The 20,806-nt window shown below is 39.2% G+C and overlaps 1 protein-coding gene across 1 annotated transcript in view; it reads left to right on the top strand.

Moving 5' to 3' along the window:
• The window catches only part of LOC139470356 (uncharacterized), a 101,319-nt gene that overhangs the window by 66,343 nt on the left and 14,170 nt on the right, over window positions 1–20,806 (top strand). The window contains exon 10 of the mRNA XM_071252750.1: window positions 1,978–2,616. Coding sequence (XP_071108851.1) covers window positions 1,978–2,616 — 639 coding nt within the window. The remainder of the gene's footprint in view (window positions 1–1,977; window positions 2,617–20,806) is intronic.

The following is a 20,806-nucleotide window of genomic DNA, read 5'->3' as shown; positions in this document are numbered from 1 at the left end:
CTACTACTCACCTCTCATACTTGCTTCTCCTGCCATCATCCTTTGTATGGTTAAGCGGAATGGTGGTCATATAGGAGGCAGAGAACCTGTTTTAAGGAGCAGTTGCAAAGTCTGCCCCAGACCATGTAATAACATACTATGGCATTGACTTTTTAATTAATTATATATGCAAGTGGGGCGCTTCCTTAAGAAAAATACATTTTCATTATGTCAGAATTCTGTGTTTTAGGAGATGTTTATGACATACTTTAACTGCTATCTGAACTGCGTGTTTTCCAGACATTGCAGGCGACAGTCAGGACTTGGTGCATATATTTCCAGTTTCATTGATTCTATGTCAAACCTATCTTAACCAAATTGAAGGAAGTTCACTTTAAGATAGATGTTGTCACTTGCTTTGCAGATATTTTCTCCATAAACATTTTATAAGATCTTGAACCGCATTAGCATAGGACATCTGGACTGTTTGAGTTCTTAGATACAATATAATATTGTACTCGATCTCATATTTGGTTTACATTGTCTTCACTGTAGAAAGACATGTTTCTATGAAACAGTTCACATGTCATTACTAAAATTTTAGTACATCTACATCATTACAATTGATATAAACATCATCAATAAGCCAACAATAAGCAAAAATGAAAGAAAACCTATGTATTCATGTGTATTCATTTTCTTAATGTCTATTTGTTTGATATACCAGCAGTAAATGTGATTTGTCTGACACCCTCTACAGTGTGTGATGGCTCGTTATCGTTTTGACATGCAGGGATCACCTTGACATGTCATACTCAGGGGCTGCTTTCCACTTCCTTGTTAACCCTTTATACTGGCACACACTGTTAGAACACCTCCACCAACAGGGTTAGAAATTACCTTATATCTTCACTAGTCCACTAAAGCATCTGCTAAAGAGCTACACTCTACCTAATGGTAAAAGTGGCAGTGCAGAAGGAAATGTCACTAGTCTTTCCAGAACTGTACTACTACTAGTTTCGGACTGGAAGACTTCAAACCCTAAATGACTAGCACATACAGATTTTTACTACCCTAATAAAATTGTGGGATTACCGTCTGGGCTTGGTTTGTGTTGTCTAAATGTCTGTGAATGTCATGAATATAGTATACCTGTAGTAAATGTGACATGTGACTTGCCATGTGCCTGGTGTGGGTGGGTACCTGATTTAATGATTCTGTGAATATTGACCTCCTGTGGTGAATATGACATTTGACTTGCCATGATAGATGATCTCCTCCTTTTGTGGTGTGAATGTGCAAGTTGCACCTCCTGCATAAGTGTGACAGTTCACAGGGAACTTGATTTAATGCTAAATATTTAATGCTTACTGGTCTGTGACTTTCTGTTGGGAGTATCTACGGGTTATAGTGAATGTGACCATTGTCTTTGTGATCACTTATATCAAGCACCTGATTTAGAAATCCCAGTAAGCGAATAATTTTAATTTCTGTTCATGGTGTATTTGTGTAGATTGAATGTTTGCAAGGTGTTTAGCCATGCCTCTGCTGGGAAGGGGTTAACTGCTTGGTAGCTATTACACACAAATTGCTTGTTTATAAAAGAAATAACGCCACAAGGGAGATATGCATGCACTTGAAAAATATAGTATCACATTAAGTGTAAGTACTTCATGAATGTTCTCCATGAGGGAAACTTTATGCTGAGCAAGGTAGTTAAGAAATCTTGAGCATTTGACATGTATGTTTTACTGTTTTTAAATCTTGCTTGTGTTTTATTTTGTTTTGATCTTCAGTGCAGCTTCTGCTGTCTGTGTTATACCATGTTTAGTTTCATGACATGCCACACACTCTCGGTCACATTCTGGCTCCCCTCTCTTTCTCATTAGCTGACATTATCAATCAGGTATTATGAAGGTGTCCTACTTTTAGTGTGAGAACAACACCTTGATGTTGATGTCATATGTCTGTCTATCTAAACTGATACTTTTTTTCCAGGTTGCAGACATCAGTGTGATGCCCTTGTCCCCAAGTCGGATTGACCAATGTCCAGATGTCCTGATGACCAAGCCAGCCCTTGGTGAATGTGACGTTGTGTCCAGCACTGAACAAGGTCCCTGTAGCCGTCAGTGTGGCAATGTGTATATGGGTGAGAGTGACCATCGTCCAGATGTCCGAGTGTCCAGGTCTGGTCTGGGTGAATGTGACGGTATGTCCAGCACTGAGCAAGGTCCCTGTAGCCCAGAGTGTGGCAATGTGTACATCAGTGGTACTAGAGCTGGGGATGATTCATCGGTGAAGGCAGGAGTGAGTCATCACCCACTAAACAACACCGGCAGCAGCAGCAGCGGCGGCAGTGGCCACTGTGTCAGAGCCGGCACCCTCCTTCCTCCTTCTCTCCCAGCATCCAGTAGTATAGTCGTCTCTCACACCACCCAGCCACACACACCTGGTCATGAGAACAGTTGCCACCAGCACTCCCTGCAGCCGTCACGGTCGTCGGCGCTGGTGCACCCAGGTGCAACTGTTGTGGGTACCGTCGGTGTTGACGCTGCACAGCCCCGGCCGGCAATGATTGACATTGGCACCACATTGGCACCACACCCCGGCGATGTCAGTTGTCAGCGCCCGTTACAGGTAAAAACATCGTCAATAACTCAACAGTAACCATCATCACAGGTGTTGATTGGTATTGATTGCATGTCATTGAACTGTGATTGTTGCCAGCCCTGCTGATACCTTGAACAACTGTACTGACACTTGGCTTTTTTGTGCCACTGTTTTCAACCTCCTGCTGACATGCCCTTGTTTTGTGTAGATTATTATTGAATGGTTGGTGGGCATTATCATTGCAGCAGACCAGCCTTGTGAAGATTGTAATCGTTCTGCAGCCTCTATTTGTTTAGTCAGGCTGAGAGGGGGTAATCACTTCATTTATTGGAATGAAGGATAGATGACGTTTTATCATGAATATAGGATTGCGTCAGGCATTACGCGAGAGATGGGGGCAGCGTGTTATGTTGATTGTTTTTGGAGTTAAATACAACTGCTGAGTAGCCACTGTAGAGCTTTGGATGCATGAGCGGACTGTTAAATCATTTCATTCTGAGAATGTGTCCCTTGTGAAGGTTTCTGTAGTATGAGTTAAAGTTTAACAGGAATGAGATATGTCAAAGAGTTACAGTTTTGTCTATTTTAAAAAAAAACATTTTAAAAGGGGTAATTTTTATTTTCATTTTCATTGTTAATAAAAATGAAAGAAAATCAATAAATCTGCAGAAACACTTGAATCGTTCATTTGATGTGTGTATTTTTCGAAATAGATAATGAATGGATTTGGAAGGCAGTATGCTGAAATAATGAGCTTAGTGCTTTTAAGTGTCCACTCATCACCTTATATTTCATTGAATGAAACATGTGGAGAACAACAAAGCAATTTTCTGAAACAGTATTTATTATATGCAGCAAGAGAGATCTGACATAATTTGTGTAAGTAGTTACACAGGCATGTCAGATTCATTTACAACATGCAGACTCAGGATTTCCTGTCATGTGGACATGTCCACTCTGGGCTATTCAGTTTAGTGACACCTATAACTGCCTTGGTCCTGAAGTCTTCAGTAGGTATCCTTCCATCACTTTTTGTCACATGTAGTTTGTCTGCATGGAGGATATAAACCCTTTGTCTGCTGGTACACCAAAACGTCATTTTCAGTAGATTTTGATCTGAACATATGAACAATTATCAACTTCTCAACCTATTAAACTGACCTTCAGTCAAAGTAGTACCTGATGCTGTATATAGTTAAGTTTCAGACTGCATTTGCATGTACAAAGGGCCTTGTGTTTGTTTCGGGTCTATGTGTTAGTAGCTTTCCTGGTCTGACGTGCCACTGAGCTTATGGAATGGGAAGTCTGGGTGCTGGTGACTTCATTCCTTAGTTTTAACATTTAATATTATCTCTGCTGTATTGTGCTGACACAGTGTGTAGGTGTTGATCATAACCATGGGGTGTGTAAGAAGCTTTCACTTTCAGGTATCAAATTGATATGGCCAAAACTTAGGGCAGATGATTAACATATATAGTTATTTATATATCACTCACAGTGGTTGTCAGTGGTAAAATGCAGAAAATGGTAATCTGTTGTTGAAAGCTGAAAAAAGGGGCTTTGAAATATGCATGGCACCCAGTAGATCATATCACAGGAATTATGATGCAGTATGCAAATGTGCATCAGATTCACAAGGCCGCGCCCATTTCTTTAGTCAAAATGGTCTTTTTCATGTAAATATCAATAGAAATAGATCGAAATTGGAAGATAGTGTTAGCTTATCACACAATGCTCTCTCAGTCAGTTGATAATTAATTATAAAAATGAGGTGAACTGACACCTATTGCCTTTATATTGTCTCAAAGTTGTTGTTTTTACTTATCAGTTTAAGTATTTATTAATAATGACACCTGTTTCATCTTATTAGGTGAATTTTGATAGCTGAAATTCACACTACTATATAATTGATTCAAATTTTTGTGTAGCTTAATGAAATATAAAATATTATCTGTGTGTTTGTGTATGAAAAGATTACAAATGGTGATCGTTATAGCTTTGGGGATATTTCATTAAACTGGACAAACATCTTCACCATCCTTTCTTTGTAAGTTTGTGACCTGTGTTAATATACATAAGACAATGTTCTAATTGGCGTCATGGTATACACATGATTATTAAAGCAAGTGAATCGTTTGTTTGAGACCATTATAGGTGCTGTGTTGGATTGTTACTATGATAAAGCCTCCAAGTCATATTCATTAACAGTCAGCAAGACATTCTGAACATTTTATCTAGGTATAGTAATGGTATGAACATCTATTTCTGTGATTGATGATGATGATGATGATGATGATGATGATGATGATGATGATGATGAATGTAGAATATCCTAAATCGCACAGTAAGATACAGTCAAACACTGTTGTGTTTAGTTGAAGTTGAAGTTGAAGGGAGACCTAACTCAAGAGTACACAGGGACTAAGCTTTTGACAGAGACAAGTACTGTTGTTTTAGAGACATTTGTTGAGAACAAGAACATATTGCATAGTAAAGTGAAGGCAAACAAGGAGGCAACAACCATTGTTGTAACTTACACATCATCCATATATGGTTGTTCAGGAAAATTGGAAACATGTATCTGTGAACTAATGGAAGCTGTTTTGAATGTGAGATTATAAATATAATGAATTTTGTTTGCTTCTTAGTGCTAATGATTATTGAAATAAAAACAATGTTTGAAATTAAGAATTATAGTTAATGGGACCTAATCTTCATTCCTAACAGCATTTAATAATTGGAGCTATAGAAGTCTCCTAGATCAAAATAATGCTAGACATGAAAACCTCAAGGCTCCAAGGACGAGTTGAGGATACACCCCACTGCCACCCCAAAACCATGGCTAGTGCAGTTATTGCAAATTTGTGGATATCTGTGTCGAGGACTTTTTCACTGGATTCCAAATGCCATTTGAGGGAGACATCTTGACATTGGTGCTTACAAATGTCACACAAGCAGGAAGTAACTGATCACTATGTATCTGGTGTAGAGTGGGTTGAGAAAATGTCTCATTTCTCTTGGTACTTGTTAGTTAATGATGACATATATGCAACATATCAAAGGCAGAAATTCTTGCCCCAATTATTTAGTGTTTTTACCTTCATTCTACTTTAGTCACATAGTTTTAGTTACAATGACATTGTTAAGAGCAAACTTGTTAACCTCATGGAACCACTGGAAACTCAAACATAGCAAATTATCCATAACTTGAGACAAGTGGAGGAGTCTCATACAGACCCTAACATACTTCACAGACTGCTTATTTAATCAGTAACACAACTGTAGACAATGATATGAAATCAGTGACATATCCTTCAGAGCACTAATGCAGACGCATACCCAGTTCACTCTATTATCAGTCAGTCAGGGAACATTAATGGCCTAATTTATGGAAGCCTAAACACAAAGTAAGTTTGGGTTAGCTAATTAAATGACATGGAATCCACCAATTTATTTATGATACTTTGGCAAGTCTAGATTTCTTCAGTTTCACTTTACTATGGGTTCCTTCCTGTTGAGTATCTAAAGATAATTAACAAAATAAAAAAAATTAAAAAAATGTTTTTCGGCCTTTCAGAGACTAAATGTTGGCCTAACAAGTGGAGTGCCAAAGTCCTGATGGGGCTCTGCCAGGGACCATAACATTTCTTTGTCTTAAAAGGGAGACTAGGTCTGGGACACAAGGGATCCGGGCGGCCCTGCAAAATTCAATCCCACCTTTAGGTCAAACTATATTATGTGTATCACTCTAGCAGTGAATAATTACTGTCAGATAGAGAGAATAATTGAGTTCACACATGGCACCACAGTGTGGCATATATAACCAAACTCACTCATGATGACCAGACCTAGCTTGACATGGGTCTGGTTCGTGGACCATAGTTCACCATTAAAGATACTTCAAGTTTACACGCTGCACTACACATGATGAACTTTTACATGTTTACAGAAGATGTTTCACTGTTTTAAGCATTGATGATTGATCACAAATTAATACTCTGAAAGTCCAACGTTGGCAACAAAAGTTTTAATGGCCATATGAGTCTGCACGATTATCATGTTTACTGGACTAGGAGCTTCAGTCCAGATAAACAAAATATCACATTATATGGTTCTTAGATAAGAGGAATGCAAGTCAGATAGCTGTCTAGTATAGGGTCACAGCAGCTGCTGGTGGAAAAGAGAGTGTTTTGTTCTGTGTCTTGTGTTGACTCTCGTGGGTGTCTAGGCTTGGTTTAGCTATTTCATGAGATTAGATCAGCCAAATACACTAGAATAATTCTTAAGAAACACATATTTGTAAAGGTATTAACTTAAATTAAAATATTTCCTGCTATTTTGAGCTGTTAAACAGATGAATTTTTGTTAACATAAATCTTGTATTGGTATGACATTTGTAGCAATCAGTAGCTTGCTTATTTTCTTAGCCGAAACTGGAACATTTTCTGATTGGTATTTATTTGCAAAATGTTGACTGGAATTTGCTTTTCTTCACATGTTTTCGACCAAAATATAATATCGGTGACTGCTTAGAATGTTGACCAGTAGTTATTTTATGGAACTAAAAATAAAAGAAATGCGTTCTCTTAAATTAATTTCCTGTTCTTCAGAATAGTCACCCATTTCTCACCTCATTTCTTTGTAATGTCTTTCTCAACCATCTCTGTTGCCCCTTGGTTTGGGGAATACTGATGTTTATGTTCAGAGACTGGCTGTTTCATTCAGCTCCTGAACTGCCTAACTTTATTGTGTGCCTCAACAACCTGCTCTACACTTCACAAGACAGTTTGAGACGGGGGGAAAATGTATCTTCTTATGATTAATATTATAACAGCTGTTGGGATATTAATATCTGCCAAAAGAGTATCCAAATCATTCAGTTTTTTCAGAAGTATCTTGTTGCTAACATTTGTTTAATTTGTTTACACTTTGTTAGAGTACATAAGTTTACATTACTAGAGCAGTAACTAAATTCCATTTAGTTACTTACCATAAATATGTCCGATTCCAAAGTGTGTATTATTGTATTCTTTTGGGATTCTGGGGTTGATTAGGTCCCCCGCATAGCCATCATAGTTGTAGAAGTGAAAAAAATGAGGATCAAGTAATGGAATGTCATCGTAACCAATGTTGCTCGTTCTTTCAACCACTGGCTACTTACAGGCCACCATTATAAGCTGAATATTGGTGGCTGCAGTGTAAAACCACATTCACTCGTCCACTCATACATTATCCCCTTGTCCTTGGAGATCAACACATTGTGTTTTCAATGTAGAGCTAGGCTTCCTGGGCCCCATTCCACCAAGTAAACACACAGCTAACGCGATCTTAACTCCCATACTTTAACACAGACTTACGACAGTCATTGCGCTACGATCACAGGGCCCTGTAGACTTGACCATGCAAAATTGAACTTAGAACCAAACACACCGCAGCATAAGTTTAAATTGTTTGATAGGTATTATTTAGAAGCTGACTGATGGCAAAGTAGACACAATTTATGGATAACAGCTTTATTAATTACTGTAAAGGCGACGTATGGGTATCGGTGAATTTCAGTGAATTATCCTCCACCTACTATATATTCTGTACCATGTTCATCACTGCTTGACAACAGTATAAGGATCTATACCTTAACATAGCCTTTACAGTAATTAAAGAAGTTGTTATCCATAAATTGAGTCTACTTTGACGCAACATATGGTTTCAAATGCTGAATTCAGCACGGGTTGTCTCCATTCTTCTGTGACGCAAACATGACATTGAGTGAAGTAGGATTTGTTTAATCCATCGTTTTGAGAAGGTTGTAGATCTGAATTAAGGAAACACTAGTAGTAGCCTTTGAGCAAGGTATGTATGCAACATTAAGTGGTCACCACTGAAGAAATTAATCAAGGCTTAAGTTATACAACGCATGTCACTCTAATGACATCACCCCACTCATTGCGATGCTAAATAAATTATGTCAGAGTAGTAAAATAGAAAAGCACCAAATTTCAAGCTGTTTGTTGTCCCTGATGCTTAAGTTCTGACACTCTATTAGTTTATGTCTATTGTGTTTTGTGCCAAAAGTATGTTGCCACACACACTTTCAGTCTTGTAGTAATCGCAAGTCTGCATTTTGTAACCTATAAATGTACAGAGCAATATTTTAAACTCTACCAGCAATGACTGAGATAGAATACTTTCCTATAACATTCAGCTTCCACTGTGATGCAGCAATCATATCAGCTCTTTTAATCAGAGGTGATTATTGTGATTTGAAATCTTTGATTGACCAGTAATGCAGTATAATTGTAGAGTTTATTATTCTGAGTTAGCTGCTTGTTCTGGGAAATGAAGCCAGGCAACAAAACCATGTAATATCCAAACTTTTGATACTCTTACTCTTAGCTCACAAATTGTGTTTATGATGTTTCAGTTTTAGGTCCAAGAATTATTTCTCACTTTTGAAAAATGCTCTTGTATGTTTTGATTAGACAACTGATCACTTCCCAGAATAAATGAATATTTCCTGCCAATATTGTGTCATATAAGGAGAAACTCCCTCAACATCTAATAATTCTGTTTTTTCTTCCTCCTTGGGTGCAGGCTAGAGCTGTTACTATTCACTCGCGTAGTCTGTGAATCGAACCGTATCCATTCATGAATTGAATTCGTTATTCGTGGTCACTAGAAACGAATATGCAGTCATGTGCATCTACATACCCTGTACCTATAAATATCCATAAGAACATATTATATGCAGAGATTTCTCTAAAGACAACACTCATATATATAATTTGACAATATTGTGGTCAACGGTCATTATCGTATTTGAGCAGATACTATTACCTGAATAAATGCAGTATATAAATGTATAATATATTAATAATTATACAACCAGGTCAAATAATTTAAATTGTTATTTTTCACTGAATATAATAAATTATACATCAACTGCTGACTCATTATTGTATTTGTGAATATATATTCGTATTCGTACCCTATATTTGTGATATGAATTGTATTCGCCCCTTAGTGTATTCGTTGCAGCCCTAGTGCAGGCTATAGTTGTTCTATCTTGACCGTCGTATGTCCTTACTGCCTTGCTGATAGAAGGGTAACAAACAGTGTTTAAATTGCTTTTTTTACAGTAAAAGTCTTTCTATGTTAGTCTTCCTTTGAATGTAGAAACCTCATGTTTGATACTCCAAAAAGATGCTTTCTGCCTTTGCCACACAGAGAGAATGGTTTTATACCACTTTTCGTAATGTTTCAGCACTGTCATGAAGCGGGGAAATAATGTAAAATCAACCCTTACAACATAGTTGTTTTGTGTGTGTGTGTTTTATTCAACTCCTGTCTCTTAGCAAGAAAGACCTGTGAAGACCTGGGGTAGAATAGATCTTTAGCAACCTATGCTTGCCTTAAAAGGCAACTATGCTTGTTTTAAGAGGCAACTAACAGAAACAGGTGGTCAGACTCACTGACTTGGTTGATGCATGTCATCGTATCCCAATTGCGTGGATCGATGTTCATAATGTCAATGACTGGATTGTCTGGTCCAGACTCGATTATTGCCGTCATATATCTTGAATATTGCAATTGCAGAGTGTGGCATTAAACAACAAACAAAAAACAAACAAACTTAGCAAGCAAATTTAAAAAGCAAAAAAAACCATAAATTGTTGTGTCCTTAATGAGAAATGAACAATGTTGTTTGTTCCAAATGAATGCGTTAAATACTCAATAACACCTGCAAATCTGAAAACACGTGTTTTGTTTTCTGTATTGTTATGTGGTGCTGTTGTAACAGTTTTAGAATGCAAGAATGTTTTGCTGTTGTTCTTCCAATTTGCTTTTTGTATTGTGATACTGTTATCTAAGAAGTCTTTATTTTAAACATTTCTTAAAGAATGGATGAAGAAAACAATTTTATGAAAACATTCTGAACCCTCCCCCAAAGGGCCCATCTTCAGCTGATCCTGTGTAAACCAACACATGAGTAAACATGTATATTGCTTATTTTTATATATAATGTTTAAGCAACGATAAGTAGGGTAAACAAATTGTTTTTCTCAACACTTGCTCAATGTAAGATTATATAAAAGAGACAAAACTAATAATACACGTCCACTCCCCCTGAATGCATTTCTTCATAACAGTTAACAGTTGCATCTGGAAAGTGGGATACTGGCTTACACCAGTGTTGTCTATACCAACATTTTGTTCTGTTCCCGAATGGAAATCCAGCTAGGCCTCATTCCACAAAGCGACCATAGAACGATGACTGTTGTAAGTCCCATACTCTAACATAGACTTATGATAGTCTTAGCGCTAAGATTGTTTGTGGCAGTAGGCCCTGGGTAGGTCCCGAAACATCGCTTTTAAGTCCATCATCTTTTCACTTTGTTTGGCTTTCACTCTTTGTGCACTAGCTATTGCAGATTGGGAAATGTACAGTGTTGTCCTAAGATATCTGGTTCCAATTTACAGGCATTGCTTTTGACCTCATGGTTAAAATGTGGTTTGTCATGTTCAAGACAGTGCTAGCTGTCAAGTCCTAACCTTAGATATTTTTTCTGTGATTTGACCTTTTTTCAATATTGATATAAATGGTTAATTTTGGAAATGGCTGAATTTAGAGATATGTTTCAAACAATAATGCTAATAGACTGTTTCCTCAAGCATGTTTAGTCTGGTGACTGTAGAAGAGGGCTGAGAATGCATGCTGTCTGTAATGCCATGACCACTCCTTGCTGTGCACTGTAAGTGGTGTGCGGGAAGGGCAGGTGGATGGGAAGAGAGTGGTGGTATTTTAGTGAGAGGAACTTCAGCAGAATTGCTGGGGTTGTAATAATGTGGCGCTCAGAATAGTTTTAAATGATTTAGATGGTTCTAAAATATAATCAGGAAATATATCAGTTGTGAAAAGATAAAATGACCAACTCATGATGGATGTAAATTTAATTCCTTTTTGAGGTCCTTTGTTCTCACAAATGTGTCCTGGTAATGTCAGGCTTGGTGTATTTTTATCTGAGAAATACGTCCTGATATTCAGTGGTGTTACAGAAACAATATGTTTTAGTGGCCTTTTGTGGGATATTAATGTTTTGTGATTCCATGATTTGGTTTCTAGTTTCAGCTTGTTAATTTCCTAAGCTTAATCAAGTACAATAAGCAGTGATTTAGGAGATAAACATACTGTGTTTTCAATGTTGAGCTAGGTTACCTGCAGATATGACCATGCTAAACTGAATTTGGAACCAATGTGCAGCGTGAGGTTTCAAATATTAAGTTCAGCTTGGTTACATCTACAGGTAACCTGGCTCTACATTGAAAACACAGTATGTTTATCTCCATTCTACCATGACTAAATAAAATGCGAACTCTGTGGTGTTAGCAAATATATTGAGTGAAGCGGCATGGGTTGAGTCAAGTGTTTTCAGTGGGTTGTCGATCTGAATTATAGAATCACCGACTACAGCGTTTAAAACAAAATATGGCATGGTATATGCTCAAGCAATTTGTTTACATCGTAATACTTCACGCGAACACATGACAGGTATTGAAAGCATATAAAGCATGGCAACTTGGTAAGCTATCATGAGGTGGGCACCCCAAAAGAAAACGAAGCAAGTTTTGTAAAGCTTTCGTTCCACAGTAAAAGTCACCATTATGATGTCATATCGCTCATTGTGAAGTCACAGTCGTATATAGAAAAGCACCAAATTCCAAGCTCTCTGTTGTCCTCAAAACTTAAAATACATCCTCTTTATTTATTTCTATCGTGTTTTCTGCTCTAAATGTATTGCCACACATCCTTTGAATATTGTAGTAACCACATCTTGGCATTTTGTAACCTGTAATTGTAGATATAATTATTTACATATGCCTACTGACAATGACTGAAAAAAGTACTATTCCATGAATATTAGCTTCCATGGTGGTGTGGCCATCAAATTGGCTGTTTCAAACAGAGGGGGTTTATTGTGATTTGATCTCCTCTGGTTGACCAATCGGAATCAAGTAATTTCCAAATTCATGGAAGATTCCCCATGAATGCGAAATACATGAGGTGGTTTTTATTACATTTGATTTATAGAAAGAAATCTATGCTGAACATCAACCTTCAATAAAAACTTCTAAACCCACCAACTAGTGTATGTCATAGGTCTGTGTAGGCAAGTTACGGAAGGTAAATATGATTTGTACTCTTTTCTACAAATGATATTCTTGTGGAGAAGGCATGGAAATGTCAAGGTAGATGTGGTTACCCAAAGCTGGAGGGTGCATTTGATACAGGGATGGGGGTCACTTTGACATACAGTCTGGGATGGGAGGAGTGCAGGTATTAGTGGCCTCTTGACATCTGGCTGAGATCACTGGTCCCGCTGAGAACATGCAGACATACTGTATTTGCTATAATAAGTGCCCTGGGTGCTTAGAAAATTGTCAAAGGTGGTGCTTATCAAAACCATACACAAATAATTAAATTGTTCTCAGAGATCGGGCAGTAGTAAACAAACTTAGTTCAAACATCGATGAAGCTAAAACTTTTTGTTTTAGTTACTTGGCAATTGTAACTGACTTGGTTGATGCATATCATCAATCCCAATTGTGTGGATCGATGCTCATGATGTCAATCACTTGATTGTCTGGTCCAGACTCTATTATACACAAACCGCCGTCATATAGCTGGAATATTGCTGAGTGCAGCATTAAACAACAAACCAGACCAACCTTCTGCACTGCTGTTTTCTGCAAAACAATCGGTAATATACACACAAGAAAATATGGACAGTAAGGGGTGCTTGTAAAGATTTCTCAAAGATTGGGCTACAAGTTGGTCAGGGGCATTTGATATGGTGACTACGGTATAGTTAAATATAGGGCTGACTGAAAGGGATGATTAAATGTTGTTATTGAATTGCAATAGATAAAAACCTTAACGTGATGATGTTGTTGCGACACATATTTAACTTGACTTTCTAATTAATTCTTTAGAATTCAACAACATCATAGAAAATCCTAACATGTCGATCATTTAAGCATTATGTTTGGAAGTTGATGTAGCCACAGGTTGCTACAAACAAGATGCATGGTAAACAAATGATAAAGTAAGTCAGTACATTGTCATGTTCAAGTTATCTGCGGTGTAGTGTGGTATCGATGTGAACTATTGATATATTTGAACTTGTCATCCATGCTTTGCGATCTGATCAAATATTAGCAATTATGATGCATCAAAAGTTTGGTCCATAGTTACCTCTTATTGCTATGGGCACCTATTTGAAGGAGTGAAGACGATCTTGTAATCCTAATGTAATAAAATGATTATGAGAGTCACAAAAATTAAAATACAACAAAACCTCAATGACTCTTGATCAAACTTAATTCTTGGGTGGTAGTTAAGTATGAGAATATTCCCCTGGTTGGTGAGGATGATCTTCACAGAAGGGCTGGCTATCGATATGGATCATAGAAATATAGATCAATAAAGATCAATAACTAAATATAGATCAATTTTCAATAAATATCGGAGAAGTAACTTTGAACAAATATACAAAAAGCTCTGAAAGAAAATTTCATGTCACTGGTGAGTGGTGGGTGGTGACTCATATATTCATGGATTACTATTTATCAGCACAATAGTTTATGGAAGATATTATAGAGGACGCAATTTCTATATTGATAATCTTTAATATTTTTTTCCATTGATGATAATTCTGATTATCAGTCTTTTTCGCCAGCCCTACTTCACAGGCAAATCTTTCTCCATGACTAGTGATTCAGTTTCTAGCCACAGCAATCGTCTTATGAAGAAGAGAACAATCCATCCATCCATCCATCCACACAGACATACACACATACACATCAATACATCGTACACAGACATACACACAGACAACACACACATACAACCAAACACACACACACACACACACACACACACACACACACACACACACAAGTTCTTTTCAATCAACCCACCCATGCTGTTTAGTTAGCAACAATCTGTATGAAGATAAATATATAGAGAGAGTGATTGTTAGAAGTATGATCCTTTGTTCAATCGTAACATTCTCACATGTTCAGAATCCAGTAATTACAGGTTTGAATCCCTGATTTACATTATGATGATTCTGGGTTCACTAGCACCTAAACCAAATTAGCAATGCCTTACACCTGTTTGATTTCTGAGTTTCTTTCCACATTAAGCTAAGATGCTGTGACATCCCGTATTCATCATATTCAGCACCCTGCACCGAACCCTGACCTACAATAATGTTGGCAGAAAAATAGTTGTCAAAGTAGTAATGTTGGACATTGTTTGCTGAATCACCTGTAGTGCGTAGGAGCATGTTCACTTCTACAGAAACAAGTCTTGTGTGTTGCAACAGCATATAAACCAGAGGGTCATGGATATCAGTGAAATTATTTTCAGCAATTCTCACTGAGCATTATGTTGTTTTCTCATGCTCACTGGCTACTTCAGATCAATTGTTCCATTGTTTTCATGTTAGTGGGGACCTTAGAAATGTAACATCATGTGATCACATATTGTTGTGAAAAATTGAACATGTGATGACATCTGACTCATTTCAGCAATCTAGATTGACAGAGCTCATGTCTCCACTTGGGATCAGGATTTCTTCTTGATGTTTGCTTAGAATTGCAGCAGAAGACATGATTCCTTTAAATAAAAAGTACACAAAAGTTAGTTTGAAAGTCCCAGAACATGTTCAGTGTTGCTGTGTATGTGTGACCTGAGGTCGTCCATCATGACTATTGAGAATGTGTTGTAGTTCTTTGAGAATTATGCCATTTGAAGGAGAAACTGAGCTGCATGATTTGTTTGTATAGTAGGCAGTAAGCCAACATCTCTGTGATTTAGGCATTTGATAATCAGGCTGAGAAGTTAACTGCTGAGAATAATTGGAAGCTATAAACGTCAGTGGTGTACATTTCTGTTAAGTTGGCAGAATGCAGTGAAAACGACTGATATGTGTGGAAATATTCACATATTACTCACTGGTGAAGACGCAATCTTTGAAAATCCAAACAAGATTATCCTGTTTAATGTGAACTTGTTATTTAGATATTTACTCTGATGAGAAACAGTTGTTTTTGCAGACAGACTTGTGTTTCTCATCAGAGATCTGAAGAGCCTGTGACTCCTGTGATAAGGATTAGCTGTACAGTCGGTCTTTACAGGCACCATCACCTGTACAGAGTTAGTAACACAGTGTATATGTAGCTGTCAACGAGTGAGTTAGTGAGTGACCGCTATGGCTATTTGTGTCTGGAACTAAATATTTTATACAAAAAATACCACCACCCTTTCATGCAGATAGTTACTTAATCAAGGTTCAGGTGATCATTATAACTGCAGAGTGTGGAGAGAGGGAGGCACTTTAGAGGGTGCAGATAGTGACATTATCAGGGATCAGGTGGTCATTGAAGCTGCTGAGTGGAGAGTGGGAGGCACTTTAGAGGGTGCAGATAGAGACTTCATTAGGGATCAGGTGGTCATTGAAGCTGCAGAGTGTGGAGAGAGGGAGGCACTTTAGAGGGTGCAGATAGAGACTTCATTAGGGATCAGGTGGTCATTGAAGCTGCAGAGTGTGGAGAGAGGGAGGCACTTTAGAGGGTGCAGATAGAGACTTCATTAGGGATCAGGTGGTCATTGAAGCTGCTAGGGCTGCAACGATACAGGAAGGTCACGATACGATACGCATCTCGATATTCTGGTCACGATACGATACGTATCTCGATACGCAATGATAAATAAAACAAGACTTAAAGCATGTCAAGATTGAACCTTTCATGATTTTGGAACAGTCAAAATTATTTTATAATAACAAGACTACTGAAGTTGGAACTTTCTCTAACTTTCCTTAAAAACAATTCAAAGTTCAAACACCAGAAAATAATTAATGTACTCCACCGGTGATACAACTTCAAAGAATTTTATCAGGAATAATATATTCCAATATCGTGTTACCTTAGTTGCAGCTTTTACTATATATATATATATATATATTTCAAATTATAAGAACCACAAGTGTAGCATTTTGGTACTGGTGATTGCTGTTGCTGGATATTTTTACGTATGGAACAATTTGATCAGTTACCCTAGGGACTTCCCGTGCTACATGTATTTCGATTGCGAAAACCTTATGTTGACATATATTCGCCAAATTGCCACACACATGACTTTTAAGGAGTCAAAGTATGGCATTTTTAATATATGTATCCCTTCTCTAGCAACTAAAGTTCGTTTCAATACGTCAAAAGCGGTAATCTGACCGTGGTTGCAGTATCTCTTCACACACGATTTCACATAACTTAATGAAAAAAATATTAAATGAAATTTTGAATAAAATTAATAAAATATATTACAAACACAAGTCCAGATATATAATGAACACGTTTTAATAACAAGATAGTACAGTAATGGTATTTAATTGCGTACTTCAGTTCAGATTTGCTGACAGGTATTTCCGGTGTTATGTGCTTGCGGGGATCAGCTGATAATGTTTTTTGAGATGGGGAAAAACATGTCGGTGTAAAACCTGAGCTTATTAAAAATGTAAGTACGTTTTGGGGAGCCATGCGTTACCGCGAGCTATAACCAATTTAGCGGTTTATTGAAAGGCACAATAGCGAGGAAACGCTTTACTTGAGATTTGCGTTCCGTATCGTGGCGTATCGATAAATGGGCCCACGTGTATCGTATATCGTATCGTGGGTCAAGTATCGCGATGCATCGGAATATCGGTGTATCGTTTCACCCTTAGAAGCTGCAGAGTGTGGAGAGAGGGAGGCACTTTAGAGGGTGCAGATAGAGACTTCATTAGGGATCAGGTGGTCATTGAAGCTGCAGAGTGTGGAGAGTGGGAGGCACTTTAGAGGGTGCAGATAGTGACATTATCAGGGATCAGGTGGTCATTGAAGCTGCTGAGTGTGGAGAGAGGGAGGCACTTTAGAGGGTGCAGATAGAGACTTCATTAGGGATCAGGTGGTCATTGAAGCTGCAGAGTGTGGAGAGTGGGAGGCACTTTAGAGGGTGCAGATAGTGACATTATCAGGGATCAGGTGGTCATTGAAGCTGCTGAGTGTGGAGAGAGGGAGGCACTTCAGAGGGTGCAGATAGTGACATTATCAGGGATCAGGTGGTCATTGAAGCTGCTGAGTGTGGAGAGAGGGAGGCACTTTAGAGGGTGCAGATAGAGACTTCATTAGGGATCAGGTGGTCATTGAAGCTGCTGAGTGTGGAGAATGGGAGGCACTTTAGAGGGTGCAGATAGAGACTTCATTAGGGATCAGGTGGTCATTGAAGCTGCTGAGTGTGGAGAGTGGGAGGCACTTTAGAGGGTGCAGATAGAGACTTCATTAGGGATCAGGTGGTCATTGAAGCTGCTGAGTGTGGAGAGTGGGAGGCACTTTAGAGGGTGCAGATAGTGACTTCATTAGGGATCAGATGGTCATTGAAGCTGCAGAGTGTGGAGAGAGGGAGGCACTTTCGAGGGTGCAGATAGAGACTTCATTAGGGATCAGGTGGTCATTGAAGCTGCAGAGTGTGGAGAGAGGGAGGCACTTTAGAGGGTGCAGATAGAGACTTCATTAGGGATCAGGTGGTCATTGAAGCTGCTGAGTGTGGAGAGTGGGAGGCACTTTAGAGGGTGCAGATAGTGACTTCCTTAGGGATCAGGTGTTCATTGAAGCTGCTGAGTGTGGTGAGTGGGAGGCACTTTAGAGGGTGCAGATAGTGACTTCATTAGGGATCAGGTGGTCATTGAAGCTGCAGAGTGTGGAGAGAGGGAGGCACTTCAGAGGGTGCAGATAGTGACATTATCAGGGATCAGGTGGTCATTGAAGCTGCAGAGTGTGGAGAGTGGGAGGCACTTTAGAGGGTGCAGACAGAGACATTATCAGGGATCAGGTGGTCATTGAAGCTGCAGAGTGTGGAGAGTGGGAGGCACTTTAGAGGGTGCAGATAGAGACTTCATTAGGGATCAGGTGGTCACTGAAGTTGCAGAGTGTGGAGAGTGGGAGGCACTTTAGAGGGTGCAGATAGAGACTTCATTAGGGATCAGGTGGTCATTGAAGCTGCTGAGTGTGGAGAGTGGGAGGCACTTTAGAGGGTGCAGATAGTGACTTCCCTAGGGATCAGGTGGTCATTGAAGCTGCAGAGTGTGGAGAGTGGGAGGCACTTTAGAGGGTGCAGATAGTGACTTCATTAGGGATCAGGTGGTCATTGAAGCTGCAGAGTGTGGAGAGAGGGAGGCACTTCAGAGGGTGCAGATAGTGACATTATCAGGGATCAGGTGGTCATTGAAGCTGCAGAGTGTGGAGAGTGGGAGGCACTTTAGAGGGTGCAGATAGAGACTTCATTAGGGATCAGGTGGTCATTGAAGCTGCAGAGTGTGGAGAGAGGGAGGCACTTTAGAGGGTGCAGATAGAGACTTCATTAGGGATCAGGTGGTCATTGAAGCTGCAGAGTGTGGAGAGAGGGAGGCACTTTAGAGGGTGCAGATAGAGACTTCATTAGGGATCAGGTGGTCATTGAAGCTGCTGAGTGTGGAAAGAGGGAGGCACTTCAGAGAGTGCAGATAGTGACATTATCAGGGATCAGGTGGTCATTGAAGCTGCAGAGTGTGGAGAGAGGGAGGCACTTCAGAGAGTGCAGATAGTGACATTATCAGGGATCAGGTGGTCATTGAAGCTGCAGAGTGTGGAGAGAGCGAGGCACTTTAGAGGGTGCAGATAGAGACTTCATTAGGGATCAGGTGGTCATTGAAGCTGCAGAGTGTGGAGAGAGGGAGGCACTTTAGAGGGTGCAGATAGAGACTTCATGAGGGATCAGGTGGTCATTGAAGCTGCTGAGTGTGGAGAGAGGGAAGCACTTTAGAGGGTGCACAAAGTGACTTCATTAGGGATCAGGGGGCACGGGTGGCCCAGTGGTCTAAGGTACCGCGATTCGCTGTGCAGAGTTGCGTCCCTTGGGCACGCCAGAAACCTATGATTGTGGGTTCGAATCCCGGTTCGCCCTGATTATGTTTCTAGGTTTGTCAGCACCATACCTGTGCTCGTGGGTTTCACAGAAGTGGTAAACATTGGAGACTTGCATCATTTCGGGATTTCCTCCAAAATTAAGCTGACACGCTGTGATATAACTGGAATAATGTTAAAAGCGGCGTTAAACCCAACTCACTCACTCATCAGGGATCAGGTGGTCATGATAGCTGCAGAGTGTGGACTGGAGGATACCTGAGTGGGAGGCACCCAAGGACAACCAAATATCAACTGTGGTCTGTCTCACAGTGAGTCAGCATGTCACACTACCAACCTTCTCAATCAGTAAATGAGTAATACCTCACTGAGGAACTGTTTATTATCATTCACTCTCTCTCTCTCACTCACTCACTTGTGGGTAGGTGGGGTAACAAATGATAAAAGCATCTTGGGCCCTCTCCTTGTCTCATTCATTAACTTACTCAATCACTAGTAATAATAAAATTATACCATAACCATAGAATAAACAGGGCAGTGTTTAATGATATTGCTGTAATCATTCTAGAAGCAGACAAGTATTTACTGCTTTTATAGATGGAAGCAGCTCCCTTTAGAAGTATGCATGGTGGTATTAATTTGGATTATGTACAACTACTTGATTAAATGATGAAATAAAGTTTCATGTGCACTGTTGTATCTATATCTAAACAAATTTTGTGAACTTTCTACATTTCTATAGCATACATGTAACTTGGACACATGTATGTAGGAATACTCTTATTGTATGTAGCGGTGTTAGGTGACAGCATGGAGTTAGTTATGTAGCACTGAAGAATTTGAAACACTTTCAAACAGGATGTCCAGAAATATTTCCAATGTGTTGAATGAGCTATGGTGTGAATGTTCTGGTAACAAAATGTGGGAAGCAATACTTGTGACATGAAGTAGCAGAACAGTGGTGAGAGTAGCGGAAGGGATACTTGGTGTCAAGGCTACATTGTAGGAGGAGCGTGGTATAGTCATGTGGTTTGGTACTTTGATTGGGGATGACTCACCCACAGCTCACCGTCAGACCATCACCACAGACCAGCTTGCGTCATAGCCAGCGCACAAGGAATTGCTAGCTGGCACTTCTCATTATTGATGTCAGTGCACAATTGTAAAGTGTAAGTGAAGCCATGCTCGTGTCCCCTTTCATGGGCTGTTGTGCATT

Source organism: Haliotis cracherodii, unplaced genomic scaffold, assembly GCF_022045235.1.
Source record: "Haliotis cracherodii isolate W230 unplaced genomic scaffold, xgHalCrac1.p SCAF_20, whole genome shotgun sequence".
In the NCBI taxonomy this organism is placed as follows: domain Eukaryota; kingdom Metazoa; phylum Mollusca; class Gastropoda; order Lepetellida; family Haliotidae; genus Haliotis; species Haliotis cracherodii.
This window is presented reverse-complemented; position numbering and strand designations above follow the sequence as displayed.